Source organism: Alexandromys fortis, unplaced genomic scaffold (genome assembly GCF_014885135.2).
Source record: "Alexandromys fortis isolate MF-2015 unplaced genomic scaffold, M_Fortis_MF-2015_v1.1 scaffold_450, whole genome shotgun sequence".
Classification (NCBI taxonomy): domain Eukaryota; kingdom Metazoa; phylum Chordata; class Mammalia; order Rodentia; family Cricetidae; genus Alexandromys; species Alexandromys fortis.
The window spans coordinates 61111-84637 of record NW_026068319.1 but is presented as its reverse complement, the minus strand read 5'-3'; the positions used below and the strand labels follow the sequence as shown (position 1 = coordinate 84637).

General features: G+C 39.4%; 1 protein-coding gene across 2 annotated transcripts; it reads left to right on the top strand.

The window, feature by feature from the left end:
• Positions 1-218: 218 nt before the first annotated feature.
• On the top strand, positions 219-20572 carry LOC126495140 (gastrula zinc finger protein XlCGF7.1-like). 2 transcript variants are annotated; one of them, XM_050132743.1, is made up of 3 exons: positions 219-336; positions 13009-13128; positions 16369-20572. In XM_050132743.1, the coding sequence occupies exon 3, from the start codon at positions 16484-16486 to the stop codon at positions 17468-17470; it is 987 nt and encodes a 328-aa protein (XP_049988700.1). In that variant the 5' UTR covers positions 219-336; positions 13009-13128; positions 16369-16483; the 3' UTR covers positions 17471-20572. The 2 variants fall into 2 exon arrangements, with proteins under 2 accessions (XP_049988700.1, XP_049988699.1); XM_050132742.1 differs by lacking the exon at positions 219-336 and adding an exon at positions 2850-2967.
• The last annotated feature ends 2955 nt before the right edge of the window (positions 20573-23527 follow it).

Below are 23527 nucleotides of genomic sequence, written 5' to 3'. Positions count from 1 at the left end.
CTTTCTTTACCTTGACAGTAGTACTGAATGGAGTAGTGGCGACATACTCTCACAAAATCCTAATTGCTTTGGGAGTGACTGAGGAGAACCCTCAAACAAGCCCCAGGACCTCCATTCCAAAAGGAAGTCACAGCTCTGGCCCCTCCCTCAGATTCCTCTGCCTTGAAGGAAGAAGGAGTGGCATCTGGCTGACTAACTTCCCGCCCTAACATCCGGGGAGCAGCAGGAACCTGCCTGTGGGAGCTGGAAGCTTCTCTGGGGGCCTGTGGAGGAAGGAGCAACTCCAGCACTGCTGAGATTTCTTCCACCAGTGTGGTGGCAGGGCCTGGTGCCAAGGTAAGGAGAATCGGGACTCCAGCCTTTTTCTGCCAGGAATGTGGACGCATGGCCAGGATCGAGAGGTGCTGCTGGCCAGTTAGGCACAGTTCATTGCAGGGTCTGAAAACAGCATTTGTGGGGGAGGGGACGTAGCACTGACTATAAAGGAGAGACACAAAGCTGCCTCCATTTCCAGTCTTGAAATAAGAAAGACAGGCGGGGATGTAGCTCAGTTAGCAGAGTGGTTGCCTAGCATGCGAGAACCCTGGACTTGATACCTGTTTCCAGGACTTGGTGGTACAAGTCTGCAATTCCAGCACTTAAGAGGTGAAGGCAAGACAAAAGTTCAAGGTCATACTGAGGTACATCTTGTCCCATTAAAAAGAAATGAGCAGGAAAAAAAATAGCCTTTATGTATCTGGAAAAGAGTCTTGATATCTCGGCTCCAAGCCTGTCCCTTCCATCTCCACAAGACTCCTTTCTCCCCCATCCATCCTGCATGGGGGGGGGGGGGCTTATTCCTGGACCCTGAATTAGGCACAAACAACATCCAAACACTGTTTTTATAAAGAGGTAAATTTTTTAAGCAGGGAAGAAATCTTAAAATGACTACTTTCTTGTTTTTTGTTTCCTGGTTTGTTTGGTTGATTTTTTTTTCTGATTTTTTTGAGACAGGGTATCTCTGGGTAGCTTTGGAGCCTGTGCTGGCACTGGCTCTATAGATTAGGCTGGCCTCAGACTCACAGATATCTGTCTGCTTCTGCCTACCGAGTGCTTGGACCTTTGCCTCACCCCCTCCCGGCAAAGAATCCACTTTCTAACTCAAGCAGAAAAATGACCTTGCAGGTGTCAGTTTTAAGAAGAAAAAAAAGTGAGTGGTCTGTGTCATAATGGCCTGGATGTGGAGATGCATTTTGATAAGGCATATTAATTAGGTGAACCAAAGGGGACTTTTGACTGCAGGACTTTAGATAGTTGGCTCCCAGTAGTCAGTCTCCGGAGGAGGAAGTACCAAATAATGTAATAAACCCAGTGGCTAGCCTTAGGAGTGTAGCCTGCTGGTTTCTGACTAGGTGGAGGGATGAGGGCAGAAGGGCAGGGGTGCCCCAGCCACGGGCTTGACTGGGCTTGTCTCCCTTCACCCCCTTATACCCGTGTCCACACTAGGATTGTGTTCAACTCCTAGACCCGGGGCCAGCCTTCTGTCCTGCCCTAGGAATTGGGCCATGGGAAAGCACAGGGAACTGTGGAGAGGAAAGAGTGTGTATTTAATGAGAGGGACTTTGAAGGCACCTGGATTATGTCGCTGTGAAAAAGACTGACAAGGAATGGAGACGTGGAGAACAGGCATAGAGAAGGGAATAAGAGTGAACATCATCAGATCTCAGGATTGAAGCTGCCATCCCATCATATTTTAGTCAGGTAGACAGAAATCACTGGGAAGCCGTTACTTCTACTGCTGTTCAAGCCGAGGCATTCTGCCCCCACTAGCAGATTGCAGCTTGGAGACTAAAGGCTCCCTGATAATCCTCTCTCATTGTAGTGAAGGATACATCTGTATCTCTTGATTAAATGCTATTTGATGTTGTGAAATTCCTTCACCTGGGCCTTAAGCACATGCAGAGGTCAGTGTGTTGAAACTGCACCAGGACTGCCCACTGTGAAGACCTACAGAGCCGCCCCTCCCCCTCCCCGCACAGGTAAAATGGTTACTGCAGCTCTCAAACTGCAGAGCATGCTTGGGAAGGAAACACAAGGGGCGGCGGCGACCAACAATACCTAGTTACTGCTGTGGGGACTAGAAGCTTCTACAACAATCTTGAGTTCTTGAGAAGAGAAACCTAAGAATCGTTCTTTTCCTGCCCTTTCTCTGTTTCTCCTCTTTTTCCCCCTAGAGTTCAGGGAAGATCTTGAAACTTGTCCCTGCAAACTTCTGGACCCCTCCCCCAAACCTTAGGAAAGGAATGCAGGACAGGGAACAGGTCCAGCCTTGCTAGGCCTACTGTGTTGTGTGCAGAGCAGACCGCCCTGGATAAGACGCGTGAGACCCCCAAGGGACATCTAGAAGTGGACGGCAAAATTATCTATGTACAGTATAGGTCACTCCAGCCATTGGGTTCGAGCACCTGGACAGGAAACGCTGATCTGTTCAGGCCAGGAGGCTAACCTAAGGCTTGCACCTCAGACAGCCTTAAGCAGTTGGAGACTTTCCTGTCTCTTTACCTCTTGGGGTGTCTAGATGCTGGGAACCTTTAGGATAGCAGATAATCAAGGCGAGGCTCCTGAGACCGAGCCTCCAGTATAGCTAGGGGCAGGCTTCCAAATGCTTTACCGTGACGGTAGGACAGACTGGGCTAGTGGGGGACAATCTGCCACAAAATCCCAGCTCTGTTAGGGTGACTGGAAAACTCTCCAAAATGCCTCAGGACCTCCATTTTAACTGGAGTTACTGCTCTGGGCCCCTCCCTCAGATTCCTCTGCCTTGTAAGAGTGGCATCTGGCTGACTAACTTCCCGCCCTAACATCCGGGGAGCAGCAGGAACCTGCCTGTGGGAGCTGGAAGCTTCTCTGGGGGCCTGTGGAGGAAGGAGCAACTCCAGCACTGCTGAGATTTCTTCCACCAGTGTTGTGGCAGGGCCTGGTGCCAAGGTAAGGAGAACAGGGACGCCAGCCTTTTTCTGCCAGGAATGTGGACACATGGCCAGGAGGTGCTGCTGGCCAGTTAGGCACAGTTCATTGCAGGGTCTGAAAACAGCATTTGTGGGGGAGGGGATGTAGCACTGACTATAAAGGAGAGACACAAAGCTGCCTCCATTTCCAGTCTTGAAATAAGAAAGACAGGCGGGGATGTAGCTCAGTTAGCAGAGTGGTTGCCTAGCATGCGAGAACCCTGGACTTGATACCTGTTTCCAGGACTTGGTGGTACAAGTCTGCAATTCCAGCACTTAAGAGGTGAAGGCAAGACAAAAGTTCAAGGTCATACTGAGGTACATCTTGTCCCATTAAAAAGAAATGAGCAGAAAAAATAGCCTTTCTATTTTTAGGCAACTGTCTGGTTGTCTTGGCTCCAAGCCAGTTTTTCCTCTGTGGCCCTAGCAGGGGGTGCTGCAACCCCTTTCTGGACAAAAGGCTCCATTTTCCCCACCCATCCCACACAGTAGGGGCTTCTTCCTCGACCTGGACCTTGGCTTAGGCTCAGACCATATCCAAACACTGTTTTCACAAAGATCCTTTTTTAAGCATAGAAGAAACCTTTAAAGGAACTGGTTTATGTCTTTGTTTCTTTTTTTTTTTTTTTTTTGAGACATGGTTTGTCTGTGTAACTTTGGAGCCTGTCCTGACCCTGGCTCTCCCTCCAGAGTTCTGGGATTAAAGGCATGCCCCACCAGCGCTGTCAAAGTGACTGCCTTCTAACTGTCTAACTGAGGCAGGAAAACATCTGCAAATGACTTAGCAGCTGTAAGAAGAAAAACTGAGGTTGGTCTGTGTTATAATTGGGGAGGATGTGGAAATACATTTTAATTGAACATATCAAATAGGTGAACCAAAAGGGACTTTTGTTTGCAGGCCTTTCATAGTTGGCCCCCCATAGTCAGTCTCAGAAGGAGGAAGTGCCAAATAATGTAATAAACCCGCTGGCTAGCCTTAGGAGTGCAGCCTGCTGATTTCTGTCTAGGTGGAGGGATGAGGGCAGAAGGGCAGGGTGTCTCAGCCACATGCTTGACTGGGCTTGGAGACTAAAGAGCTCCCAAATAGTCATCTCTCATTATACTCTGGGGCACACCTTTGTTTCTTAATTAAATACTACCTGATATCATGAAATCCCCTCACTTGGACCCTAAGTACCTGTTAGAGACTGGTAAAGTATTAGAGTAATCAAAAACAAACATGAAGATGATGAACCAGACCAGAACTCTCCCACATTGCATAGCGAAACCAGAGGAAGAAAGACAATGCCAGCAGCAAAGACACAGGGCAGCAGCTTGTCAGGCTGTAGGGGACAGGAAATGGCTCAGTTGAGACCACTGAGACTGGGAAACACTCTAGGCCTGGTAACCTTTTGGGATGCTGATAGCCAGGAGTACAGTGATGATGCCTGTAATATACTTATTTTTTTCCTTTCTGTTTTGAGAATAGTTTTCCTATATGCCAGGATGGTCACAAACTAACTATGTAACCAAGAATGACCTTGAACTTCTGATCTTCCTATTAATACCCCAAAATGCTGGGATTATAGAGGTGCACTACTGTACTTGAATTATTAGGTACCCTATGTCAGACTCAGAGCTTCATGACATATGGTAAGCAATTCCAACCCCTAAATACTGGAATAGTACTTTTAACGTGCGTGCAGGTTCTCACACTCGCACCCCTGCTTGGTTCCACAAATAAGAACTATGAACAGGGCTGGCAGATTTGTCTGAGTAATCTAGAGTGCGTATTGCTCTTGCGGAACCCCCTAGTTCAGCGCCTAACGTCCACAGCAAGCAGCTCACAACTGCCTGTTCCTAACGTTCCAGGGGCATTAGTGCCATCTGTGGACACTTCCACTCATGTGCACACACCCACACACATTTATAGACAATTTAAAAATAATTTTAAAATGCTGGCTGTGGTGGCCCATTCAATTGAAAGGGAGAGGTCGGTGTATCAGTGTTCTCAAAGCCAGCCTGTAGCACCTAGTGAATTCCAAGACAGCCACAGCTGCAGAGTAAAACCCTGTCTTAATAGAACAAAAGAGAAAAAGCCGTTTTTAAGTCTAAAAACAAAATATTGTATACAGTGTTACACATAAGTTATGTCTAGATTTGAAAAGGATAGTTTTCTTAGTATTTTGTTGCTTTCTTTGTTTTTGTGCTTCTTACCCTCCTACAGATAGAGCTTAGGGATGACACAGGTAGAACAAGCCCTCTACCGCAGATCTCCAGCCACCCCCACTTTTAAACTGTCTTGGTGTTCCTCTTAGAACTCAGTCCCACACTTCTCTACCCTACCCTCTGCTAGTCCCCATGAAACCCCCTGTGAGCCTCAGTCCTAGCAAAAGACATTGAGATTCAAAGGGAAAAAAGGCCTAGGAATGACTTTGCTTCCTGCAACAGAAAAGAGGCCTATGCTTCTCAGGGGGCCTCTCAGGCAGTGCTGATCTATTCCCGGGAAAGTGTTGGTCACTGAAGACTCTCCACTTGGAGCTTGTTTCCTTCTTGACAAAACTAGCCTTTGGGCAAAGGACTGCCCTTGCCCTGACTACTGACAAAATGCTTGGTTTCTAGACTGGTGAAGCAGGATGTAAGAAAAAAGTGCCAAGCCTTGCCAAGATTGGTAAAGACAGTTTTGAAAAATTTCCTGCCTCTGAAAATGGTCTGTCAGTTACTCAAGGTCTTAGCCAAAGTTGGTTGCTTGAATGTTGCAAATGAGATTTTTATTGATTTTCTATGTAGCCAGTTGTCTCTGTCATTTCTTGCACATTTTGGAAGTTGCTTGTTTGCACTTCCTATTCAAGTATTATTATTTCCCTTCTCAGGTCATCGATGGGGTTGAAGACGACCATAGTTATTTTCCTCTCATGACTTAGCCAAGCCCTTTCTAATCCAAGACTTAGACTCCTTAGGATAAGATAATTATTGAAACATTTAGCATGTTTCTTGCTTGATATTGTTTATTGTGGTTGTAATTCTAATTTTTATACTATATGTCTGTTCTTGTTGTATGTACTTTTGTCTTGGGTTTGAAACTCTCTTAGACAAAAGGGAGAGGTGCTTTAGGAACTCCCTCAGCCGATGGCCTTTGAGACGCTGGACCACCTTGGGTGTTGTCTTGGGTACAATAATACGCAGATGTTGAAATGTGCAGTTCTTCTCTTGACTGCTGGATTTGGTTCCTGTTCCCTGCTCACGCAGAGGACTGTTGGTCTGTCAGTCCACCCCTAAAGAAAGAACCCTTTAATATATACATATTAGAGTACTACTCAGCAGTAAAAAACAAGGACTTTTTGAAGTTTGCAGGAAAATGGATGGAAATAGAAAACACTATCCTGAGTGACGTAAGCCAGACCCAAAAAGAGGAACATGGGACGTACTCACTCATATTTGGTTTCTAGCCATATTCTTAGAGAAGCTAAATAAGAAGGAGAACCCAAAGAAAATCATATAGGCATCCTCCTGAATATTGACCTTCATCAGGCGATGAAAGGAGACAGAGACCCACATTGGAGCACCGGACTGAAATCTCAAGGTCCAAATCAGGAGCAGAAGGAGAGAGAGCACAAGCAAGGAACTCAGGACCACAAGGGGTGCACCCACACGCTGAGACAATGGGGATGTTCTATCGGGAACTCACCAAGGCCAGCTGGCCTGGGTCTGAAAAAGCCTGGGTTAAAACATGTCTCACTGAACATAGCGGACAATGAGGACTACTGAGACCTCAAGAACAATGGCAATGGGTTTTTGATCCTACTGCACGTATTGGCTTTGTGGGAGCCTAGGCAGTTTGGATGCTCACCTTACTAGACCTGGATGGAGGTGGGTGGTCCTTGGACTTCCCACAGGGCAGTGAACCCTGATTGCTCTTTGGGCTGACGAGGGAGGGGGACTTGACTGGGGGAGGGGGAGGGAAAGGGGAGGCGGCGGTGGGGAAGAGACAGAAATCTTTAATAAATTAAAAAAAAAAGAAAGAACCCTTTATTATATTCCATTCTGAGATAGTGTGGGACTACTTTATTGAAATCTTCTATAGGTTGCCTCACTTAGAATGTTATTTTCTAGTTCCATTCATTTGCCTGGAAACTTCAAGATGTCACTGTTACCACTGAGTAATTCTCTATTTGGTTAATGTACCACATTTTCTTTATCCATTCTTCGGTTGAGGGGCATCTAGGTTGACTCCAGGTTGTGGCTACTACCAATAGCTGCTATGAACATAGTTGAGCAAATGTCCTTGTGGTGTGATTGAGCATCCTTTGAGTATTGTCATGTCTTCATGTAGATTGTTCCTTATTTCAAGAGAAACCTCCTATACTGATTTCCAAGTGACTACAAATTTGCCCTCCCATCCCCAATGGTGGAGTGTTCAACTTACTCCACATCCTATCCAGAATAATCTGTCATCAGTGTTTATTATCTTAGCCATTCTCACAGGTATAAGTTGGTATTTCAGTGTTTTTTTTTTTTTTTTTTTTTTTTTTTTTNNNTTTTTTTTTTTTTTTTTTTTTTTTTTTTTTTTTATTTCCCTAAGGACTTTGGGCATTTCCTTAAGTGTGTTTCAGCCGTTTGAGATTCTGCTGCTAAGAATTCTCAGTTTAGATTTACACCCCATTTTTAATTGGATTATTTTGATATCTAGTTTCTTGAGTTCTTTGTATATTTTGGAGATCAGCCTGTTAGATGTGGGGTTGTTCAAATATCTTTTCCCATTCTTTTGGGTGCTGTTTTATCTTCTTGACCATGTTCTTTTTCTTACAGAAGTTTCTCAGTTTTAGGAGGTCCCATTTATTACTGTTGCTCTCAGTGTCTGTGCTACTGGTGTTACATTTAGGAAGTGTTCTCCTGTGCCTGTGCTGTCAATACTACCACCCACTTTCTCTTCAGTCATGTTCAGTGTTGCTGGATTTATGTTGAGGTTTGAGACTTGAGTTTCGTGCATGGGGATAGATATAGATTTATTTGCATTTTTCTACATGTCAGCAGCCAGTTATGTCAACACCATTTTTTGATGGTATGTTTTTTTTTTTCCAGTGTATAATTTTGGCTTCTTTGTCAAAAATCGGGTGTTCATAAATATTTGGACTAATATCAGGGTTTTAGGTTTGATAGGTATTATTGGTCCAGCTGTCTGTTTTTATGCCAATACCAAGCTGTTTTCATTATTATAATTATAATAGAGCTTGAAGTCAGGGATTGTGATGCCTACCAATGTTTCTTTATTATGCAGGATTGTTTTGTCTCTCCTGGGTTTTATGTTTTTCTATATTAAGTTGAGTATTTTTCTTTTGTGGTGAAGAATTACGCTGGGATTTTCATGGGATCACACTGAATCTGTAGATTAATTTTGGTAAGATTGCCACTTTTATTATGTTGATATTACATATCCATGAATATGAGGGATCTTTCCATTGGATGATGTCTTTCTTACATGATTTAATCACTTGCTTTGTTTGAGTTACCCCAAGATAGTTTATGTCATTTGTGGCTATTGTAAAAAGTGATGTTTCTCTGATTTCTCTCTCAGCCCAATTATCATTTGTGTTTAGGAGGGTTACTGATTGTTTTGAGTTAATTTTGTATCCTGCTACATTGCTAAGGTTTTTTTCCAGTTGTAGGATTTCCCTGGTAGAAATTCTGGGGTTATTTATGTAAAACGTATATTATCATATCATCTGCAAAAAGAGAAAGTTTGATTTCTTCCTTTCCAATTTATATCCCCTGATCTCCTTTGTTGTTTTAATGCTATGGCAACAACTTCAAGTTCTATATGGAATAGATGTGGAGAGATTGGACAGCCTAGTCTTGTTCCTGATTTTAGTGGAATCACTTTGAGTTTCTATCTACTTAATTTGATATTGACTGTTGGCTTGCTTTATATTGTCTTATTATGTTTGGATATGTTCCTTGTATTCCTCAGTGCTCCAAGATCTTTATCAACAAGGGGTGTTGGATTTTGTTGATGGCTTTTTAAGCATCTAATGAGATGATCATGGGCTTTGTGTATGTGTGTGTGTGTGTGTGTGTGTGTGTTCAGTATGTTTATATGGTGGATCACATTGACAGATCTTTTATATGTTGAACCATTCCTGCATCTCAGGGTTGAAACCTACTTGATCATGGTAGCTGATTTTTTGATGTGTTCTTGGATTCAGTGTTCTAGTAATTTATTGAGTATTTTCACACCAATGTTCATGAGGGAGATCGGCCTTTAATTCTCTTTCTTAGTTGCATCTTTGTGTGATTTGGGTATCAGGTAGCTTTAGCCACATAAAAAGAGTTCGGCAGTGTTCATCTGTTTCTATTGTGTGGAACAGTTTGAGGAGTATTGGTATTAGTTCTTCTTTGAAATCCTGGTAGAATTCTGTGCTGAAACCATAGGGCTCTGGTCTTTTTTTGGTTGGGAAACTTTTGATGACTGCTTCTACTTCCTCATGGGTTATATAGGTCTATTTAAATTGTTTATCTGGTCTTGATTACTTTTAGTATATGGTACCTATCAAAATATTGCCTATTTTATATTTTCCGATTTTTTTTTCGGAATACAGGTTTTTTAATTATGAAATAATGATTCTCTGGATTTCCTTAGTGTCCATTTTTATATCCCTCTTTTCATTTCTGATGTTGTTGATTTGATATTCTCTGCCTTTTGGGAAAAGGTTTTTCTATCTTGTTGGTTTTCTTGAAGAACCAACTTTATGTCTCATTGATTCTTTGTATTATTTTCTTTGTTTCCATCTTATTTTTTCTACCCCTATACTTGATTTTTTCTGTCCTCCTGGGTGAAATTGCTTCTTTTTGTTCCAGAACTTTCAGCTATGCTTTAATTTGCGAGTGTGAGATTTCTCTAGGTTTTCTATTACGCACTTAGTGTTATGAACTTTCCACTAAGTGTGCTTTTCCTAGTCCCCATAAGTTTGTGTAGTTTGTGCATTCGTTTTTGGTGAATACTAGGAAGTCTTTAAGTTCTTTGTTTCTTCCTTGACCTAGTGGTGATTTAGCTGAGCATTGTACGATTTTTATAGCTTGTGTGCTTTCTGCAATTAGTGTTGCTATTGATTTCCAACTTTAAGCCAAGGTGATCAGATAAGATACAGGGGGTTATGGCATTTTTGTATATGTTGAGGTTTGCCTTGTTTGCCTTGTTACTGAGCATGGGGTCAACTTTAGAGAAAGGTTCACAAGGTGTTGAGAAGAAGGTGTATTATTTCGTGGTTTTGGTTGTGTGTGTGTACATGTGTGCGTGTATGTATGTTTGTATGTATGTATGTTAAGTATTTGATTCATAACATCTGCTATTTCCCTTATTTTTCTGCTAAGTTTCTGTATGGCAGACCTACCTATCTGTTGCTGAAAGTGGGGTGATGAAATCTCCCACTCTTATGTGTGGGGTTTGATCTGTTCTCTCTAAGATTTTGTATTCTTTCTTTTACAAATGTGGGTGTCCTTGTATTTGAGGCATAAATGTTGAGAATTGAAACTTTATCCTGATGAATTCTTCTTCCTTCATTTCTTTTGATAATGGTTACTTTGAAATATGTTTTGTTAGATATTAAGATAGCTACACCAGATCATTTCCTGTGTCCATTTAAAAGATTGGAAAGTGGGCTGGAAAGGTGGCTCAGAGGTTAAGAGCACTGGCTAGTCCTCCAGAGGTCCTGAGTTCAATTCCCAGTGACCTCATGGTGGCTTACAACTATCTGTAATGAGGATCTGTTGCCCTCTCCTGGTGTGCAGGCAGAACAATGTATACACAGTAAATAAATAACTCTTTTAAAAAAAATTGGAAAGTCTTTTCTCAACTCCGTTATTCTAAGGTAATGTCTGTCTTTGAAGTTGAGGGTATTTCTTTATGCAGCAGAAGGTTGAATCCTGTATTTGTTTCCATTCTTTTAGCTTATATCTTTTTATAGGTGAATTGAGACCTCTAATATTAAGAGATATAAATGACCAGTGATTGTTGGTTTTTGCTGGTGGTGATATAGTGTGTGTGTGTCCCTTCTTTGGGATTTACTGATATGAGAATATCCTTTCCCTGTGTTTTTGTTAGTTCAGCTCGCTTCTTTAGGTTGGGGTTTTCCTTTCGGTACATTCTGTAGGGATGGATTTGTGGATCAATATTGTTGAAATCTGTTTGATTTTCATGAAATTTCTTTTTTTTCCATCTTTTATGATTGTGTGCTTTTCTCCATCTATGGTGATTTTATGCTTGTTGGGTATAGTAGTATGGACTTGTGTCTGTGGTCTTTTAGTGTCTGCTATACATGTGCCCAGGACATTTTGGTAGTCAGAGTTTCCATTGGGAAGTCAGGTATAAGAATGATAGATCTCCCTTTATGTGTTACTTGGCTTTTTTTTTTTTGGAGGCTCTTAATAATCTTTCTTTGTCCTGTATGTTTAGCATTTTAATTATTATGTGGAGGGGATTGTTTTTTGTCCAGTCTATTTGATGTTCCATAAGTATCTTGTAATTTCATAGGCATGTCCTTTAGGTTGGAAAAACTTTCTTCTATGATTTTATTGAGTATGTTTTCTGTACCTTTGAGCTGGAATTCTTCTCTTCTTCAATCATTATTATGTTTAGACTTGTACTTTTCATGGTGTCCCAGTTTTCCTGAATATTCTGTGTTACGTATTTTTTGGCTTTAATGTTTTCTTTGATCAATGACTCTATTTCCTTTATTGTATCTTTAGCACCTGAGTTTCTCTCTTACATCTATTTTATTCTTGTGTCTGTAGTTTCTGTTCATTTACCCAATTTTTTTATTTTTAGAATTCCCTTGATTTGTGTTTTCTTTATTGCCTCTTTCAATTTTTTGAGTATTGAACCATTTGCTTTACCTATTTGATTGGGTTTTTTTCTTGGCTTTTCTTTAAGAAGTTTATTGATTCCTTCCATTTTTTTGTTTCCTCTACTTCTATAAGGAAATTTTTCATTGCCTCTATTAGGGCTTCTATCTTCATAAATTTATTTTTAGGGTTTATCTTTCTTGCCTTCATTTGCAGTCTTACTGCTGCAGAACCACTAGTTTCTAGTGGTCTGTATTGCTCTTTATGTTGTCGAATGTATTCTTACGGTCTTGTCTACTCATCTCTTCCTCTAATCAAAGCTGGAGGGGCCTGTGGCTTAGGGGGTCGCTGTTCCTCCAGGTGCTGGTGGGGCTACAGCACAAGTGATCACTAATATGCTTGTGATGGTTGGGGTATTGGGGATGGTCAGACTTTGGCACTTTGCTAAGTGTAGGAGATGCATGGGGTTGTTCCCCTGGGGGCTATGACACGGAATGCAGGTCTGTCGAGCTGGGGCCCCAAGTCCTCACCTCCTTCACTGCAGGTGGCACCCTGAATCCAGTAGCCACTTATGCAGTGGGGGATGTTTGGGGGTGTGGGAGGTTGCTGCCATGGTTCAGGGTCTTCAGTGGGTAGGGGAGGGACATGAGATGAGGCCCCAGGGGAAGGGGTATTAGGGCCCTGACAGCATGGCTTTCCCCGACAAGAGCACAGACCCTCCCCTTTTCCAGGTACAGGTGGGGCCCTGGCTCCAGTGGTCGTAGATGAAGCACAGGATCCTTGGTGTTCCTTCAATGTATTTTATTGGCAGGACCTCACTATGTAGATCTAGCTAGTTGGAAGTAGTGGGTTTTTCTTGTTTTATGCTTTGGGTATGGTTAATTACTCTCCAGCTCCTGTCTATTCAACTATTCCACATTTAATCCTATTTCCTTTGTTCCCATGGAAAATTTTATTCTGAAATTTCTAAGTATACTTTTATTCTAATTATGTTCTGCAATGCTTCTTGACTGAATGAAGAGTGTTATTGTGTAATTTTCTTTAAATGATTTAGGGTACAGTGATGTGTTTGTTATTTTCTTGCAACCAACCATTTAAAATTACTCTTGTTTCTTCTGAATAAATTTTGACAGGATCTCTGATATTATCATGGTATTGTGCTATCATGTGTTTTGGCATTGTCCATAATTTTTATTAATTTTAGGTTTGAGATTTTGACATCTTGATGTGAAATGTCAACAGGATCTGGTCTTCATTCCTGCAGCAGAGACATAGAGAAGAACCATCAGAGAGAACGACTATCTCTTCAGTAAATGTGCCGCAGGTCAGTGTACCATCAAAATTCCACTGAAGATGGTTTTTATATTGAAACTATTCAAGATTTTAATTCTTTGCCTCTGGTAATGTCATCTAAAGTATTTATTTCTTACAAGTTTTTTCTTCCCTAATAATCCATTTGTATTTTTCACAGACTTAAAAACTGCAATTTTCAAAGAGATTCCCAAATAAATGGTTATCCAAGAAATATTTTGATACACAGTTCCTATATATCCTGAGGGAAAAGATCTTCTAAAGTGCCATTCTCTTTGGGAATAATTTTCTTTCAAATAACCACATTGCACTCCATCACTCCTGAAGACTTGTAGCAATATCATAATGCAAAAAATCATTCAGTCCAATTTCAAAAATTTCAAAGTCTACAATAGCTGCAAGTTTATTTAAAGTACTAAAGTTGTCGAGTTTCTTTTGAGGTTCAAACAGTCTTAAACCTCAAAATATAATGCCCTGTAAAATGAAACTCAAAAAGCCTATCACATATTTCAGCATATAATGGTAAAGAATATACATTACCATTCAAATAAATAGGGAAGGGAGCATAGTGAGGAAAGATATGGCCAAAGCTTATTGTAAAAGGGCTCGGCAAGCTCAACTCTGCATCCCCATGTCTGATTTCAAAGCTCCTCAGATCTCCAACTCCTTTCAGCTTGGTTGACTGCAAGACCCTTCTCTCTCTAGGCCAGGTTCTCTTCACCCCTTCACAGAGATTCCGTGGTTCTGTCAGCTCCAGCTCTTGGGATTTGGAAGGCAATCCCGGCTTCACTTGCACAGCTTCAAAGAGTGGACTCTTGTGTCTCCATTCCGGGACACAGCTGACACAAGCCTGAGCTCACAAATTATGGAGGAAAACTTGATAACAAAACCATAACCATGAGCTCAAATTACAAACTTCTGCTGCTTCTTGAGACTGGAATATGTCACCCTTGCTCAATTGCACTTTCACAAGTTTTCTGTGTTTTTCATGGGTTCCTTCATTGTTTTATCTTGGCTGTCATGGAACTCAATCTGTAGACCAGGCTGGGCTCGAACATAGAGGTCCGTTTCCCTTTGTCACAGGAGTTCTGGGATTAAAGGCATCTGCCACCATATGTGGCTCGAAATTGTACTTTAGTTCCTTCTCACAAATTGGAAACACCTTGGTGGGATCTTGTCTCCAGGTCATCACAAACTTTATTACATTTCCTAGTGTGTGTCTCCTTGTACACAATACTTTGCTCCATTATACTTCCTGATTTTCCTTTTCTCTCTATATTATACATATTTTATTTATTCTTTTTCAACTTGCCTTTTTTCAGTATACAATTTCATTAGGGACAACACTAGTTAATCCTAAAATAACAAATCTACAAAAGGCTGTTTTGAAATTTTCTTAAATGATGCAATTCTACATGGGAAGACTTTTTTGGAGAAGGTAAAAAAGCAGCTACATTCTTTAAACTATCACACGAATTATTTCTAGTCAAAATCTTTAATGTGTTCATCTATCATACCATTTGAGCCAGGCTCCCACAATTCAAGGCACCCTCAGCACCACTGTTGGCCAATGCTCTTCCTTTTATGACCCATTAAACTGCTTAAAGCATTGCACTTCTTTCCTAACCCAGAGAAACAAAGTCCATGTTCCTCTAAACTAAAAGCATGGTCCAGTCTATCACAATACTGCCATTCCCGGTAATAAGTGCCATCTTAGTTAACTTTTCAAATTCTGTGAAGACACACCATGACCACTAGAACTTTTATAAAGGAAAAAACTCTCAATTGAAGCTAGATTACAATTTCAGTGTTTTAATCCGTTATCATCATGGTAGAATAAATGGTAGCATTCACGCGTGCTTGGTGCTGGAGAGGGAGTTGTGACTTCTACATCTTGACCTGCAGGAAACAGGAAGTGAACAGTCTACCACACTGTGCATAACCTGATCATAGGAAGCCTAAAAGCCACCCCAGTGTTAAGACAGTTCTGCTGACAAGGCCAGAACTACTCTAACAACATCACACCACCTAATAGTGCTATTCATTTTGAGGGCCATTTCATTCAAGGCAACAAATAACAGAACTGGAAGTAGAATAAAAAGGGTATGCATAGATCTTTTACATCCAAAAACAATCTATTTCATTAGGGAAGCATTATTTTTCCAGCAGCACGTGGTAAATGGATAATTTGCCATTATAGGGTCTGAGAACATTCAGGGAGTGGATGTGCACATCTCCCTGAAGTAATGAGAATTTCTGGAGTACTATTGCAGGGATATGTGCATTGATATGATGCTCAACAATTACAGCAATCTAGCTTTGTTGTTAATAATTCTCTTCTTGAGGAATATCTGTTTCACCCACAGTGTTTACCTGCTTTGTAAACCATCTAGAGACTGTTAGAAATGAGGGAAATTCTGGTAATAAACATTTTTTTTATGTTTTGTCCATAGCACTTTTGTTTGTTCTTTGTTCTCTGAAAAGGCAACCAATACTACTTATGAAATGAAATGACTGTGTAGTCCTATTACACAGCGTTTAATGAGAACTTCAAATTTCAGTGAATGTTGAACATTCAGAGCAAGAAGTTGCATTATACTGTACTTTAATTGGAACGGATTGATACTAATATCAGTTTAATCTTTACTTATTTCTGAATTTTAAGAGATGTAGAGATTTTACATAGAGAAAAATGGTTCTGATGAACCTTTTTCTTGCTTTTGTTCATTTCATTTATGTATTTTTGAGGTGTATTCTCTATATTTAGTTCTGGCAGCAGAGAACAGCATAACTTTAGTCTTAGGCCTAAGGAGGATAAAATTAGAAGATTGTTAATTTCTTGGCCAGCCTGGATTTGCATAATGTTTTATTAGAAGAACAAATCTATAAGCTGTGGGCCTCTCTAAAACACAGTAAGGAATTTTAAAAAGTTCACATATTCTATAAATGATGCTATAGAGAGGTTTTTTTTTGGTCATGATTCATTTTTGCCCCATCATCTATTTTTCCCAACTTCTACAAGATTTTCAGTTGACATAAAAATGAGAAACTTACTACTGCTCCTCAGTGTTAGATGAGGATTGCTACTAAGATTGCATGTAACAGTCGTGGAAGACAAATAGCCTCTGCAGAGAGCTCTGTTTTCAAGAATTCCTAGGTAATTTATCTCATAGAACTTAAGGAGACATCAGTTTTTAAACATCTAAATATGCTTCAATACCCATAGGTCATATTTTTTTGTTCTCATTTTCAGAAAAAATATCACATATTGGGGAAATACATAAACATCGTGAATCGAGGATCACAGGACATCACCTACCACCGAGTGAATATCCGAGAGAAGTCTTAAACTGAATGAGACTGTCAAAATGGCCAATGGAAAGTGCTTTTATCTCTTATATCAGGCTAAAAACAATAATAAAACCAATAGTAGACAGGTACCATACAAGTGTAGTAAATGTGATAAGTGCTTTTTCCAGAAAGACCAACTTGTGACACATCAGAGAATTCATACAGAAGAGAAACGTTTCAAATGTAGTCATTGTGAGAAATACTTTATACGTCCTGATCGTCTTAGAATACACCAGAGAGCTCATACAGGAGAGAAACCTTTCAAATGTACTGAGTGCGGAAAATCCTATACAGGTCCGAATGGTCTCCGAGTACATCAGAAAACTCATAAGGCAGAGAAACCTTTCAAATGTACTGACTGTGGGAAATCCTTCACGCGTGCCTTTTGTCTTAGAGGACACCAGAGAACTCATACAGGAGAAAAACCTTACAAATGTAATAAATGTGACAAATCCTTTGCACGGGTTTCATATGTTACAAATCATAAGGTTGTTCATTCAGGAGAGAAACCTTACAAATGCAATGAATGTGAGAAATCTTTTGCACGTGTCAAAGCTCTTAAAAGTCATCAGATAATTCATACAGGAGAGAAACCTTACAAATGTAACGTATGTGAGAAATCTTTTGCACGTGACATAACTCTTAAAAAACATCAGATAATTCATACAGGAGAGAAGCCTTACAAATGTAACATATGTGAGAAATCTTTTGCACGTGACATAACTCTTAAAGGACATCAGATAATTCATACAGGAGAGAAGCCTTACAAATGTAATGTATGTGAGAAATCTTTTGCACGTAACATAACTCTTAAAGAACATCAGATAATTCATACAGGAGAGAAGCCTTACAAATGTAATGTATGTGAGAAATCTTTTGCATGTGCCTCAAATCTTAAAAAACACCAGAAAATACATACAAGAGAGAAACCTTACAAATGTAATGTATGTGAGAAATCGTTTGCACGTGACACAAGTTTTAGAGAACATCAGAGAATTCATTGACGTTTATTATTTTGAGGAATACTTTGGACAGGTTTCAATTTTTGAAAACATCAGATGCAGGAGAAAAACCTTTCAAGTCTTCGACAAGATCAGATCATTCATACAGGAGAGAATATTGTGTGTGTAGTTAACGTGGTAACGTCTCTATCTGCCTCTCACTTCTAAGAATACTTGAAAAACTTCATACTGGAGAGAAAAGTTTCCGTAGTAAATAATGTGACATGTGAGTTATTTAAATCTCTGTTTTTAGAGACCTTCATATATCCTCTCCATATAAGAGAAACTTTATGATCTTGAGATATTTATGAAATTGTTAATAATTTACTAACATTAGAAAACATCAAGTTTATGTTGAGAAAAAAATTTTAATTGTGACAATGTAGGACAATTTTTATTAAACTATTTTAGCTTTTCAACTTCAAAAATTGCATCAATCGGAATGAAAAATGAAGAAGCCTCTACACTGTGCTGTGTTGTATCAGTTCCCTGGAGACTGGAACCTTCCATCCTGAGTAGATGCTGACTAATCAGAAAATAAGCACCTCTAACTCATTTCCAGAAGACCAAAAATCTGACAAAATTCACTATTCTAAACTCTCCTGAAGAAATGGAGACGACCATGCTGGTTAGAGGAGTCTCCAACGAAGGATGCCCTGCAATCTTTAGATACTCCTGAGTGTTTGCCGTATATTCTGGGTGTCTAGCATTCATAAGCTCTTTCAAATGCAGGGTTGGAATTTCATGATGACAACTATTTTTCAGTCTGATTTGTTCCTGTAACCAACTTGCTTCTATGTTCCTTAAGGTAACCCTAATGGACATACTGATTTAAGAAGACACACTTCACTGGTACCCATTCTCAGTTCTGTTTTCATCCCACAGTTTGAGTGAGTATATGCATATGAGTTTCACATCAATTCAGGAAGTTTCTATCAAATAAAATGAGTGGACTTAGTAATAGTTCCTTCCAAATTGGGATACTTCAGAAAGTTGATGTTAGAGAGAAAGCCTTGAAACGTTTACCCATGGTAGATATGTGCTTCACTGTACCTTATAAAGTCTACTCTATAGAACTTCTAAAGTGAATTGATGTTGTAAAAATTTATTGATAAAAAGGTAAAGCCTCTGAAAATTGATCCTGAAATAAACCATCTCCACAATGTTAAGAATTTACTGATATCCACTTGACAGTATTGATTATGTGAAGAATACTTACAAGTAGATCAGGAGGATGTTAACATTCTGTCCTGTAAGGTTGACAATGTTCACATGTGTATGTAGCTACAATATATTTAAGAGTGTAAAGGAAATTGTTTTCTTAGTGCTCATTTCAGAAAACTAAATGACCCTAAAGTGGAAAGTACAAAGAAATACTAAGACAAACAGATTTAGATATTATACAGTTAAGAATCAAATGCAGCATATGAAACTGTGACACATCAGTGAATGAGAATTCTTCTTTTTCAGTGACTGAAACTGTGTTTTGGAACTATGTTTGTATTGTTAGTATTGGATTTATTCATATGTCAGAATAGTTGTATAGTTAACCTATGTAGAAACCACTTTTAGTTTTTGATCTTTGATTGTATTGATTATAGCTTTTAATTCTCAGGGTTTTTTTTTTCTTTATTCTCCTTTGAAATATCAATAGTGGCCCTTACTATAGAATTTGTATTTCTTTAATTTTTATAATTTTTAAATGGTTTCCACTGAAATAGATTTACATAACATCTCCCCTCACCTTCCTCTCTGCACCTCTCATATACCATCCCTTAATCCTAATTCATGTCCCCTCTATACTGAAGTTGATAGAATTTTTTTCTATCAATTTATTTAAAATGTTTTACTGCAAGTCTGATTTTTGCCAGTTGCATATATATGGTATCAAGAAGACAAGTCTGTTTTTACTGGAAAAACCATGTAAAAAGGCTCATCACTGTGAGATGCTAATTGTTGGAAACCATGTAAGGAACAACAAGCAACCTTGGAACTCAAACACAGACTGGCAGCTAGAAAACAATGCCAACAGAGCATGGAGAGACAGATCACTGAGGATATGTGTCCTACTGACCTGTTGTACATCTGAGCATCATCTGAGCTGTATGAAAAACTCTAAGGGTGTGTCATGCCTCTCATTGAATAGTATTACTGGTACTTAAAAATTATTGAATGATTCAACCACCACTCTTAGAACTGAAGACATGTAGATTGTTAATATAGTTATGTTGCTTTTATTAATGACTTCAGTATAGAAACTACTGGGGAACAATTTAATAGTTAGAAAATGGTTTTTAAGACAGGGTTTCTCTGTAGCAATGGAGCCTGTCCTAGAACTAGCTCTTGTAGACCAGACTGGCTTTGAACTCAGATATTCGCCTTAGAACGTGATGCTTTCAGTGGTTTGATGAGAGAGGTGATTAATTGAATTACCCATTTTGCTCTCAACTTCCTGATATGACTTAATAAAATTCTGTTAATAAGTGGATATGTAACCTAAAAATTTCAAAGTGATATGGTTGGCTGCTTTACATTTATAAAAAATTAGGATTGTGATTATTTTCAGATTTTTTTGTAAGATTACCTTTTGAGATAAAATTAAAATAATTGATCTTTTCTTTGTAACAATGAAATGAAGCCTACCGGTAAAACAAAAATTGGCTAAGAATGAGACCTTGCTTACACTTTGTTAGTCTATTACAAGCTGCTTAGACATGAATGATTGTGGGTCTGTAAGAATAATTTTTTTCATTTGCAATATGTAAAACCTTGAGTCATGTCAGCAACTGAGAAATACATTATTCTATTCATTCTTTCCATTCACTTTAAGAATGGAATGTACCAACACTGCAGTGTTTACTGCTTGGAAGATTTTGCTAGGTTATATAAGCAATCAGGGAAAAATTAAATAGTGAGGGGAGAAAAATACCAGGAAAGTATTAGAAGGAAGATATCAGGAAAGAATTAGAAAGAAGTCGTCAGGGAAAACACAAAAGCAAGGCAACAGGAACTGGTAAGGGAGAATATATAGAAGAGAGACCCTGATGTGTTGCAGATGTGTGTGTCTATGCATTTCCCTTTTCAAAGTACCCAGACGATTTCAGTTCTGCTCCCTCAGATATAAATCTCTACTGTGTGATTGGCCGTCTGGGCTGCTGAAAGGTGGCCTCGCACCAGCAGCGCATTCTCCTCTAGCAAGTCAGTAGCTGCTGGTCGCGCTGGCTTTGGTGGTGGGAACATGTGAAATGGGAAAACACCCTTAATGTCCCTGAATGAAGGAATAAAAAATAAAAATGGATGAAACCATTGTGTAATATTTTTTAGTTGTAAAGAAAATAAAATTTGAAATTTACAGTTCAACGAGTGGAATTGCATTAAGTCGAATTGAATGTGGTGACCACAGCCCCAAAGAGCAGAAATCAGAATTGAATGTGGCGACCACAGCCCCAAAGAGCAGAAATCAGAATTGAATGTGGTGACCACGGCCCCAAAGAACAGAAATCAGAATTGAATGTGGTACCCACGGCCCCAAAGAACAAAAATCAGAAGTTCTCTTCCTCCTTATTTTTCTAGTTCTAAGCCTTAATGCTTGAACACATATTCTGTAGTAACTGCAAAAAACAAAAAAGTAAAAAGAATTTCTGGTGTGTCAGGTAAGAATACAGAGAGTACTAACAAGCTCTAATGATATGATCTAGGAAATGGGAGAGATGAGCTCTGTGTGGAGAGGTATTGGAAGGAAATACCAAAAAAAGACATCAGCAAGGATGTCTGTGAATCATAAGGAATTACACTATTTACCAATTCTCTCCTAAGAAACATGTAAGTCAGGGTATACATCCACATACATAATTTAAACAATGTTTTCTCATTTGTACTAACAATCTTCCACCTATGATTTAAGGGCCATCTAGCAAAAGCCACAATGTAAGTCAAAATAGATGCTTTTTTGAGTTTTTCATCATAGCTGTCCAATAGACTACAAAAAATATTACAAAGTATTGCTATTGCCGTGCTGGTCTCCAATGGAAAGTATGAAGATGCCATGAACTTGAAGGTGATGGGACTTAAGGGCTGTGAGCTTGAATTGTCCTAAACATTTCCTTCTTGAAGACAAGATTTCATAATTCCAGGTGTAATTTACAAATTAAAAGGAGGGAAGCGATAAGTCCCATCAACAACAACAACAACAAAATAACCATGGCACAACAACACCAAGGGCTTAGTAGTGGCTAACATCACTAACAGCTCAGACATTTTAAAGATGAGTACCACCATGTCTGAGGCTAGTAAGAAGCCACCCACCAGGATTTGTAAGCCTTCATTCTTGAGAGGTACATACAACCGCTTTTAAAGCAGCACAATCCCTATCTATATTGTAAAACAAAATCCTTATATCCATAGAAAACTGTATTCCATATCAAGCAAACTTCACATTGCAATTTAATAGGAGACCATTAAATAAATACAAAGCTAATGAAAATGTAGAATTTTTGAAACCAATCCAATCAACTACCAATCAACTCCCACAGCTGGTGCGCAGGGACATTGCAGAAATTGTAGAGAGATTGTAAGAAACAGTAGCCGGAAGATTGCTGTGATATTGTTCCTTTTAGTAATTTGAAAGCGGCATCCATATAGTCCGATTAAATACTGGGTAAATGTGATGTGAAGAAAGGAAACAACAAAAGCTATGCCCAGGTGGACTAGGAAGACAAGGAGACCTCGTCTCTTCAAAAACAACTGAGTTACTTTTTCCAAATCTTTTGTTTCCAATAAGAAAATTAAGAAATAATTTCTCACAGAGAAAGCTACTCCGATTAGTCACCCTATAGTGAAGAGACTAAGCCCTGAAATTATTCATACAATAAATATGACAAATGTTTTGTGTCCAAGAAGCAAATTAAGAAATAATCTCTCAAATGGAAAGTCACTCCCATTAGTCAATCCAGTATGATGATTAAGCCTGGAAAATATACATATAAAAAACGTTACATAAATTCAATTGCCCATATTTAGGAGTATGTAAGTATATTTATGGATTTACATGTAGCACAAATTACTGATAAACAGCCAATAAATTTTAAATAGATGAAAGATAAAAAGTGCAGTTTGGAGTGAATTAAGGGAATGAATAAATGATACATAATTTCAAAAAATGAAAAATAAAATTTTTTAAAAAACAATTTTCAAAAACCTTTAGATAGAAAAAGGAATTAACTTATAGCCATCTTATCCCCCACCCACGTACAGCTGAAGCCCTGCACTGAGTGTGGCAGCCATGTCTTCAGATGATTTGCATATTGAAGTTTTCTAGTTATATCTGGATCAAATCAAATGATCTTATCCTACTTCTATTGCATCAAGTAGAAACAGATTTCCAGATGGAAATGATCAGAATTAGTGCTTAACGACTTGATGAGCCACTGCGAAGACACGAATCCCTATGATTTGTCCCAAGAAGAGCATGGACTTCACGTTCCAGTTAATGATTTTCCTCCTGTGTGTTTTCAGTCCTGTTCACTAGAAGTTAGACAACACATAGCGGCCTGATCTCCAGTGACTCCTGGTCCTTTTTTCAGCCGTCCTACGTGCCTCCATCTATTCACAGAGAGGTGCTGTCTTGTGAAATTCGTCCCTTACATATTTGGCCATCAGCGAGAGTCGTCATTATGAAGGTCTTGTTTAGGCAGCAATTTTGTTGGAAATTCAGGAGTTATTGAAAGCAAGAGAAATGGAGTGGAGAGATATTTAGGCATTTCAGCATGTATGCTGCTCTTCCAGATGGAACTGCTGAGCTGTGGCCAGTACATACATGAGATAGACAGGCTCGTGGACCTCTGGCCTGTGGAGGCAACTGCACTCATTTTAACACACAGCAAGGCTGCATACCCACAAAGACACAAGCACAGATACACAATAATAAAAATAAAAGAAATCTTAAAAATGACCATTACTTCAGAGGTCCTCAAGCTGTGGTCATAATCCTTGTGGGGGTCAAATGACTTTCCCAGTGGTCTCATATCACACACCCAGAACACCATATATTTACATGGCCAG